This window comes from Engraulis encrasicolus, chromosome 17 (assembly GCF_034702125.1).
Source record: "Engraulis encrasicolus isolate BLACKSEA-1 chromosome 17, IST_EnEncr_1.0, whole genome shotgun sequence".
NCBI classification, from domain to species: Eukaryota; Metazoa; Chordata; class Actinopteri; order Clupeiformes; family Engraulidae; genus Engraulis; species Engraulis encrasicolus.
The window spans coordinates 2,639,772-2,649,771 of NC_085873.1; the positions used below are offsets into that span (position 1 = coordinate 2,639,772).

At 43.0% G+C, this 10,000-nt stretch overlaps 1 protein-coding gene across 1 annotated transcript in view; it reads right to left on the minus strand.

The window, feature by feature from the left end:
* sema4gb (sema domain, immunoglobulin domain (Ig), transmembrane domain (TM) and short cytoplasmic domain, (semaphorin) 4Gb) overlaps positions 1-10,000 on the minus strand; it is an 85,468-nt gene that overhangs the window by 30,916 nt on the left and 44,552 nt on the right. The window contains exons 3-8 of the mRNA XM_063221556.1: positions 7,142-7,293; positions 6,400-6,462; positions 3,269-3,367; positions 2,881-2,971; positions 1,880-1,993; positions 413-567 (exon numbers count right to left, since the gene is read on the minus strand). Coding sequence (XP_063077626.1) covers positions 413-567; positions 1,880-1,993; positions 2,881-2,971; positions 3,269-3,367; positions 6,400-6,462; positions 7,142-7,293 — 674 coding nt within the window. The remainder of the gene's footprint in view (positions 1-412; positions 568-1,879; positions 1,994-2,880; positions 2,972-3,268; positions 3,368-6,399; positions 6,463-7,141; positions 7,294-10,000) is intronic.

Here is a 10,000-nt window from a genome sequence, read left to right on the forward strand (position 1 = left end):
CAATCAACCATCCAACCAATCCACTACAACCAATCAATCAATTAGCAATGCAGGCTGCCATCCGCTGATTCTATTACTACAGCGGCCTGCCAATTGTTTATCCCTGGGGCCATGTTCAACCCGCACCTATATTCAATCCTGTACTCTCACACAATCACTGCAAATTCTTGCTCATACGTGCTATACTACATTTTCGATCCATCTTGTTTTCAGGCAAACCGCTTTTGCTTTGGAAGATCTGCTTTGGAGTTCATGTCATTTCACATTCATTCCTGCATTTTTCCTTCCTTCCTTCCTTCCTCCTTTTACTCATTCATTCATTCATTCATTCATTCATTCATTCATTCATTCATTCATTCATTCAGTCATCCATTCATTCAAAACAGATACGATACTGTATGCATCTCCTCACCCTGCATACTCGTGCCACCCTGGCCACCCTGGTGTGGCTGGAGTAGGGGGACTGCTCCATGTCCTTCTCCGTGAAGAAGAAGTAGATCTTGTCATCATCACCAATGGAGCTGTTCACACTCTCCCTCAGCAGGGCTGAACCCACGAAATCAGCCTCTGATCGCGGAGGGGGGGAGAGAGAGAGAGAGAGAGAGAGAGAGAGAGAGAGAGAGAGAGAGAGAGAGAGAGAGAGAGAGAGTGGAGAGGAAAGGAAAGGAGAGAGGACAGGAAACAAAAAAGAGAAGAAAAGATAATAGAAAAGAAGAGAAGGCAGAGAGAGAGAGAGAGAGAGAGAGAGAGAGAGAGAGAGAGAGAGAGAGAGGAGAAAGAGGAAAGGAGAGAAGACAAGAAACAAATTACAGAAGAAAAGATAATAGAAAAGAAGAATAGGCAGAGAGAGAGAGAGAGAGAGAGAGAGAGAGAGAGAGAGAGAGAGAGAGAGAGAGAGAGAGAGAGAGGAGAAAGAGGAAAGGAGAGAAGACAAGAAACAAATTACAGAAGAAAAGATAATAGAAAAGAAGAATAGGCAGAGAGGGAGAGAGAGAGAGAGAGAGAAATAGAGAAGGAGAAGAGAGGAGAGAAGATGACACAAGATGACATATGACAGACGAGAAGAGGAGAGAAAAGGAAAGAAAATAAAAGAAAAAGAAGAAGAGAGCTCGTTCATGAAGATGTATTGTGTTAATACACGTTAATGAGCCATTAGACATTTCTCCTCATCCATCAGTGCCCACACATTTATTAGTACTGACTAAGCACAAACATGCTGCCTATTTATCTCTCTTAATCTCAGCAGTAATCTACACACTCAGCAAATGTAACGGGCAAACTGTGCATAGGGCAAATGACAGCCCGTACCCTGAGGGCGGAGGAGGGTCTTGCCACATTAATATCACAACAAACTCAGCTGAATGACATTATAAGCCATTGAAGTGAATAAATAAAGACATAGGTAAACGTCCAGTATTTTAGACATCTACTTTGTTACTGTCAGTGTCCCTGTTACTGGTGGATGCTTTCCTTACTTAGCTGATAGCAACAAAATATAACAACGACTGCAAAAATGACTGTTGTGGTCTCGGGAGATTCTGGGGGAAACCCTTCCTTTCTTTCCCCCAAAACGCGCGTTATGGGTCTGTGACGTCAAGTCGCGTTGGTTTATACTACTGTAAGTCTTCTATTCACGTCTACCACCTTGGTATACCAACTGAGGCAACGGTCTGTTCCCCTTCCAATAGCTGGTGTGTCACCTCCATATACGGTAACTGCTGTAGCTCTTTAGCACAAGTGGGATTAACATTGATGTTTTTCCCATTTGTTAAGCACTCTGAGCTGCATGCCTTGTTATGATATAGTCCTATAGAAATACAGTTATTATTATTATTTATTATTGATTGACGACTCTCATGCACTTCCTGAGTTGACCTACCCATCAGCCATCTGGTGGGGGCCTCCTCCGTCTTCAGCAGGGGGAAGGGGAAGTTGCGACGCACATCGGAGTTACTGCGGAACTCGTACTGGGAGGCGGAGAACATGTCGCCATCTTGTCACGGGGCAGAGAACACAAGAAATTTAACCCATTTTGTCCCAAGCTCTCTGCCTATTAAATCCTAAATATCTCAGCTTCCGAAGCACATACAAACATGAAATAAGTCACATTTAAAAGCTAGGACCTACGTTTCGCATTGGAATATGTTCATTCAGCTCTAACTTACCCACATTTTTTAATAAAACAGCTAAAATCTCAAGAACCTGAATGCAGCATATATGTGTCTCCAGGACACAATGGGTTAAAGCCAGTCAGTAGGTATCAAGCCATGACAAACACATGCCACATGATATCTCGTTGTGTGTGCAGTGTTCACTTGTGTGCTGTGGAGTACTGTGTCACAGTGAAAATGGAAGTCGGAGTTGCAGTTGGGCTTTCTTTCTCCAAGTCTGCAATTTTCACTGCCCAGAAGTAGGTGTTCTTTAGCTGCAAAGCTTCCTGTGCTTTGGTCATAGTAGTAAATCTTAGTTTATTACTAAATAAATATTCATGAAAAGATCACATTTTTCAATGGGCACCACGGTTTCAAAAAGCAGCATAAGTAGTTGCAATACCCAATCTGGCCACAATCCTACATACGACACCTTGTAACCCATTGTGCCCTGGAGCGACATATGATATAGCGACTTTGATATACGCTGCATGCAGATTTGAGGGTTTTTATTAAAAATGTGGGAATGTTAGAGCTGATTGAACACATTCCAATGCATAACGAGGGTCCTAGCTTTTAAATGCAACTTATTCCGTGTTTGTATGTGCTTCGGAGGCTGACATAGGCCTAGTATTTAGGATTTAATAGGCAGAGGACACTCTTTCCCAAAAATGGGCTTAGAATAAAATGGGTTAAGATTTCACTACAGATCACTGGTGCTGATGCTTACCCAGAAGCATCCCTGTGTAGCTCTTCACTGGGTCATAGGGGCACCTGTCTCGACCGTCCTCGAATCGGGACAGGTGAAACTGCTCCACGTCCTGGTGAGGCAACGTGCATCAAGTGACAACATGAATTGCATGATATGGGGAAAAAAATTCTCAACCAACGATTCCAAAATAATGAATCGCCTTGTGGTGTTGACAATACAGAGACACTGTCAAAAATTTCATAGATGGCATGCTCATAACCTTTTCCGGTTAACAAAGAAACACCAAAACCTTTTTTTTCGCTTTCACAAAAAAAACAGATATGCATGAAAAAAAAACAGAAAAAAAGAACTGGTATCCATGATGAGTGTACATAGCAGTGGTGACCGTAACATAAACAGTAATTACCAGGTAGGCACAGAGGGGCTTAAAGGCGTGCGTGCCACAGGTATACAAGTGAGTCTCATTCAACCGCTGCAGGAAGCGGATGTGATTGTAGCACTCTGTCTGTGAAAGACACACACGCACACGCACACGCACACGCACACGCACACACACACACACACACACACACACACACACACACACACACACACACACACACACACACACACACACACACACACACACACACAAACACACACACACACACACACACAAGCAAGTCTGAGTGACCTTATAGCAGAAAGAGACCCCATAAAGATCTAAAAAAGTATCCATGAATCCACTCCAGAAGCAATCAGACCAGCACTAGACATTAGCACTCTTGTTCTAAAACGGGTTACAAGGAACCGTTTTTCATCACCTTGCCTTGGGCCCTGCCCAGACATGAGCGGTAAGAAAAGCAGAGGGCCTGAGAGCTGCAGCTAAAAATACAGGAAGAGCAACAAGCCCTTAATGGCTGACCAGAGAGTCAGCAGGAGACTGAAGGGCAACATGATGATGCCTCAACAGCTTGGGAGCTTATACAGTCAACACAATCTACCCCTAAGAAGAGAGACACCTAACATGAGAGAGAGAGAGAGAGAGAGAGAGAGAGAGAGAGAGAGAGAGAGAGAGAGAGACAGAGAAAGACAGAGAAAGACAGAGAAAGACAGAGAAAGAGAGAGCAAGAGCATTAGGGTGTGTACTAGGTTGTGGTTTTATATTTACCGTTATGTTTGACAGAATGATTATGAATAGACCCCTGATTGGATTTTATGTCCTGTTTCTCATTTACATAACATATTTCTACATTTCAAAAGTTGTGAATACGCAGTGACTAGACTCAGCAGTAATGATCTGACGGAATCATAGCTTTGCAGTGTGTGTCACTGTGTGTGTGTGTGTGTGTGTGTGTGTGTGTGTGTGTGTGTGTGTGTGTGTGTGTGTGTGTGTGTGTGTGTGTGTGTGTGTGTGTGTGTGTGTGTGTGTGTGTGTGTGTGTGTGTGTGTGTGTGTGTGTGTGCTGCCATCTTTGTGGACTTATCCAAAGCATTTGACACTGTGGACCATTCTCTGCTTCTACAAATTCTGCCTGGTATTGGTTTTAGTGCAAGTGCCTGTAAATGGTTCCAGAGCTACCTATCAAACAGACACCATACTGTAAAATTGGGTAATACTCAATCTGACCCCCTGCTAATAACCAAGGGGGTCCCACAAGGTTCAGTTTTAGGTCCGGTACTCTTCACCATGTACATAAATAGCATACTCTCTCTCCTTTCCAACTGCTCTATTCATCTTTATGCAGATGATACAATTTTGTATTGTGTTGCAGATTCTGTACAGCTAGCATTGGAGAAATTGCAGCAGTCTTTTAATATCCTACAAAATGCCTTCATTGGTCTTAAGCTTCTACTTAATGTAAGCAAGACTAAATGTATGGTCTTTACTCGATCTAAGCATGGCATGAAAAATGATTTTAATATATCTACTTTAGATGGGTCTGTTATTGAGAGAGTATCACATTATAAGTACCTGGGAATCTGGCTAGATGACAAGTTCACTTTCAAGAAACATACTGACTGTCTTGTCACTACGCTCAGACAAAAGCTATCTTTCCTGCACAGAAATAAATATCACTTTCCTGTTTTCTGCAGAAAAAAGTTAATTGAAGCTACTTTTCTGTCTTCCCTTGACTATGGTGATATTATTTACAGACATGCACCACTCTCTAATCTGAAGGCACTTGACACTGTCTATCATTCAGCTCTTCGTTTTATTACTGGGGATCCATATAGCACTCATCATTGCCTGTTATATGATAAAGTTGGGTGGGCTCCACTTTCTCACAGAAGGGACATGCATTATTTTATTTTTATTTATAAGGCCCTCACTGGTAAACTCCCATTTTATATTTCATCTCTTTTAGTTTGGCACTCCAACCCATACCAAACCCGCAGCAGCAACTTTTTACTGGAGGTCCCTTATGCCCGCACTGAACTGGGTAAAACGGCTTTTAGTGTCTGTGGACCTTCAGTGTGGAATACCTTACAACAAAGGATGGGTCTTCAAGCCTTTGTGCCATTAGAACATTTTAAAGTAATACTGGGAAGTTTTTTATCACATACTTGTACTTGTTTTAACTCATAAGTTTTAATTCATAGTTTGTCTTAATTCTTACCTCTTATATGATTTATGTTGTATTGTGTATGTTGTGTATATATATGATTTTATATGTGTAATTGTTTGTTTTACTCGACATCATTGTAAATGAGGGCTGGGCTCTCAATGATTCTTCGAGTTTAAATAAATGATGAATGAATGAATGAGTGTGTGTGTGTGTATATGTGTATGTGTGTGTGTGTGTGTGTGTGTGTGTGTGTGTGTGTGTGTGTGTGTGTGTGTGTGTGTGTGAGCGAGAGCGAGAGAGAGAGAGAGAGAGAGAGAGAGAGAGAGAGAGAGAGAGAGAGAGAGAGAGAGAGAGAGCACCAGACAGGCGACAAAAGAGAGAGAGAGGGAACTAGCAATCGTTGATTTTCTGTAGGACGTTTGTGTACTTCTGACAACTTTTCTCTTGACTTGTTTACAGAGTATTTTCTGATGTTTATTGTTGTTTACCCCATGTGTTTATTCCTGCCTCTCCCTCTTTTTAGCGCAGACTCCCAGGGTAAACAGCGTCTTCTGTCACATTCAGTTGGATTAATGGGGAGCTTTCATTTTGCACACTCAAGGGGAGCTCTGTCGCAAGTTTCCAGACTCTCCTTGTTTTTGCAAAGAAATTATATGGGTTTATCTCTGAACGAAATTGGGCGATTTAAATGCAGCCTGTTTCAAATTCATAATCTCTTCGAACATACTGACAGTAATTTACGTATAGTGTGCTGAGAGAATGTGTATTTCAATTTGCAACTCTCTGTAGGTTGGTTTGGATAAAATAATCTGCTAAATGTACTGCACTGTAATGCTATGTAGTGTAATGTAATGTAAAAGTATTTCGGTAAGATGTTTTAACAGAAGCTAGTTAAACCGTCTCAGTACTTCTGAATGAAATGTGAAATAGTCTTGGAACAGCTCAGAATACAGGCGGAACCTTCAAGTCCTCCCCCCCCACACACACACCTGATTGTCTCTGCCTTTATTCAGGCACTGTCTCTTCTGCTCTGGCGTGGCCGGCCATTTTATCTGCCAAAACAAACCAACAAAAAAAGAGAACAGGTCAGAACATATCCAATATCACAAACAATGCACAACAACCTGACACTGAATGGGGCTCTGTAATACAGTAATCAAAATTCAAGCCAATCCACTGAATATGCCTGCAATTTAAAAGTATGAATAGGCATAAAAATATGTATGCATTGCACAGCATTGTGTTTCAGTTACAATTGAATTGGCGCCCTGCGGGGTTGTCATACAAATGTGAATGGAGCGAAAATGATACATGAACAATATCTGGGCAAATAACAGGGGATACATTCTGCGTCACAAGCAGTGTGTACGTGTGTGTGTGTGTGTGTGTGTGTGTGTGTGTGTGTGTGTGTGTGTGTGTGTGTGTGTGTGTGTGTGTGTGTGTGTGTGTGTGTGTGTGTGTGTGTGTGTGTGTGTGTGTGTGTGTGTGTGTGTGTGTGTGTGTGTTTATACGAGTGTTCTTGTCTTGCATGCATGTATGCAATTTGCAAGCATGTGTATGCATGCATGTCCAGACATTTAGGCATGTGTGCATGTGTGTGTGCGCGCTCACGTGTGTGTGTGTGCGTGTGCGTGTTTGTGTGTGTGTGTGTGTGTGTGTGTGTGTGTGTGTGTGTGTGTGTGTGTGTGTGTGTGTGTGTGTGTGTGTGTGTGTGTGTCTGCCTGTCCTTACCGTGTAGTTGCTCCTGGTGCTGGAGATGTTGTTGGTGTCGAGGGCGTAGATGGCGTCTCTGGCTCCTGCATACAAAACCCCAGCCTCCTCCTCCAGCAGCAGTGTACTGTAGTTCACCGCACCACCACTAAAGCGATTACAACCCAGAAGCCCTGTAACAATAAAACATTAGAGTAATGCCTTATTAAGATATTATTATTATTATTAATAAAATGTTAGTCTCTGGGTCCTGTGCATAGCACTCAAGCATCCTCCTCCGACATAAGTTGGAGTGAACATGGTGACTTGGTAAGGACTTGGTAAGAAATGAGACTTGGACTAAGACTTGACCTTCCTTTGGTATGACTTGGACTTGACCTGGTCAAATGTGTATTAACTTGTGACTTGACTTGGACTTGATTGAAAGGACTTGAGACTTACTTGTGACTTGCAAATTAGTGACTTGAGTGCACTGGAGTGAAGTGTAATTAATATGTTACTATTGCTGTTATTATTGCTATTACTGCACGGAAGCGAGTACAGCGCAGAAGCTGTTACAACAACAGAGTAACACATCGGCATTATTCAACATTAGAATGATGTGTGCTATTTATCAACCTGTCGGAAATCTTCCAGCCTATGGAAGACAGACATGCATAGGCCTATCTACTTCAGCTTGCTGCAGAGGTCAGCTAATGACAATCAATGAGTGGCCGCCGGTACGTGACAGGACTGTATACTACAGAACTTCCCATGACTGGACTGATAGATTATTTATTGTCCCTTCGGAAAATTGTTCTGTGACATTTTCATTTTCAGTGCATCTGATACAATTACGAAGACATTACAATAGACAAAAACACAATGGACAAACACAACACCCACCCTCCCTCCAGGGCAAGAAGACAGGTTGACAAAGAACCCAGTTATTCAGTACCAAAGTGCAATGTGCTATTCAGTCTTACAGTTGTCTTATTTAACTACTAGTAAGTATGAATGATCTGCAGGCTCTGTTTGTTTGAAATGAAGGTATCCTTAACCTCCTACCTGAGAGCAACGTCTCATATACTTGACTAAGGGGTGTGAAAGATCCTCACATACTGTATATTAATCTGGCACATATGTTAATCTGGCATTCAAGGTTTTTTTCCCGACGGGCCGCTAGTCCTTATATGCTGTTCTTTTTAAGTCAGAAATGCCCAGGCTGTTATTCTGGTCCCTGTACAGCCCTGCTACTTCCTATTGCTGAGATCCAGGATGGGGAAGCCTCAAGGGAGAAGTGTTCTGAGCTTGACCATGTGACATCACTGCCCCAGTGATTAAGTTACTATGTAAAGAAATGCTCAAAAACACAATCTTTATTTGTCGATAACGATTCCTACTGCAGCTCCAGAGGGTCACCTGCATATTTGCAACAGTCCTCTGCTGTATTCTCCTCTCTTCTCGATCTATTTTCCTTTTCTCTCCTCTTCTCTCTCTGTTGTCCGCTCTTCCAGAGGATCCCATGCCTATTTGTAACAGTGCTATGCTGCATCCTCTCCAGTTGTCTTTTCTCCTCCCCTCTCCTACTCTCTCCTCTTCTGTCGTATATCCTCTTTTCTCCTCCCCGGTCCTCCGGAGGGTGTTTTCAGCTACCCCCAGGGGTGGAGCTATAGGAGGAGCGAGCAGGGCATTTGCCCCTGGGCCCAGTGCCCTCTCATATTGGTGGTGGGGGCCCTGTTATGAGGCCGTATGGGGGTCCCTATCAGTGTTTTTCCCCTGGGGCCCAGTTGGTCCGCCTCTGGCTACCCCTAGGGGTCTTGCCCCCCAGTTTGGGAACCACTGCAGTGCGATGATGCAGTGCGGTGGCCTGATGCTCCTGGGTGGCAGGGTGCCAATCAATTGTTTGTGTCAGATACTGTAGAGTGCCAACTTATAAGGCACTCTAAAGTCAGCTGATGTTTACAGTAGCTTCATGTGGCGCCTGGACAAGTCTGAGAACCACACAGGCTAATTGAAACCCTTGTCATGATGCTGATACGCGGGATATAGATTCACTTCTAAGCTACGCTAATCTATCTCACTGATAAATATGTCAATGTAGCATTGGAAATGCATTGGTTTTTAAGGTCTTCAATAGCATTTGTTTATGCTACAAGATAACACAGAATTGCTGTATGGCAGTCGAGGGCAAACTGTGTCCCAAGGGCCAAATGCAGCCCTCTACTCTACTTCATGTGGCCTGTCAAGTAAAAAAGGACATTCCATTACACTTAGCTGATGCTTCTATGCAAAGTCACTTATTTTCAGGATATTGATTACAATCCCCGAAGCATTGTGGGGTGTAGGTGGCTTGCTCAAGGGCCTTTCAGCCAGGTGTAGGGAGAGGTAAAGGTATATGGTATGTGCCGTGGCCAGCAAAAAATGTTTGCACCTGCTGTATGGAGAACAGAGCTGATAACATTGTGTAGTCATACAATAATGGTTCTGACAGATGCCATGGACTACTAGTTTCATGCAATATCATGTAACTTCATGTAAACAACTGTACAGTACAGCAGGGTTTCCCAAACTGTGATGTGTGGGAGCTAATTAGAGCAATGGTGGATATGTGAGTTTTTATCCAGCATTAATGAACGTGAAGTAGTTTTTAATTGTATGCTGAATTGTATGCTGGAAGGGTCCATGTGAAGTGTAGTTTAACTCCTAGACTATTGGAAAAGAGGATTCCCCAAAACAACTGTACATAATGTGCAGTGAATGCGCAGAGACTTACTTGCGTGGCCATCAGCATACCAAAATATTCACTTAGGGGGTGTGCACGAACCACATTGAAATGTACAAGGGGGTGTGCATGGGAAAAAGTTTGGGAACCGCTGCAGTACAGTATAATACAGAGGC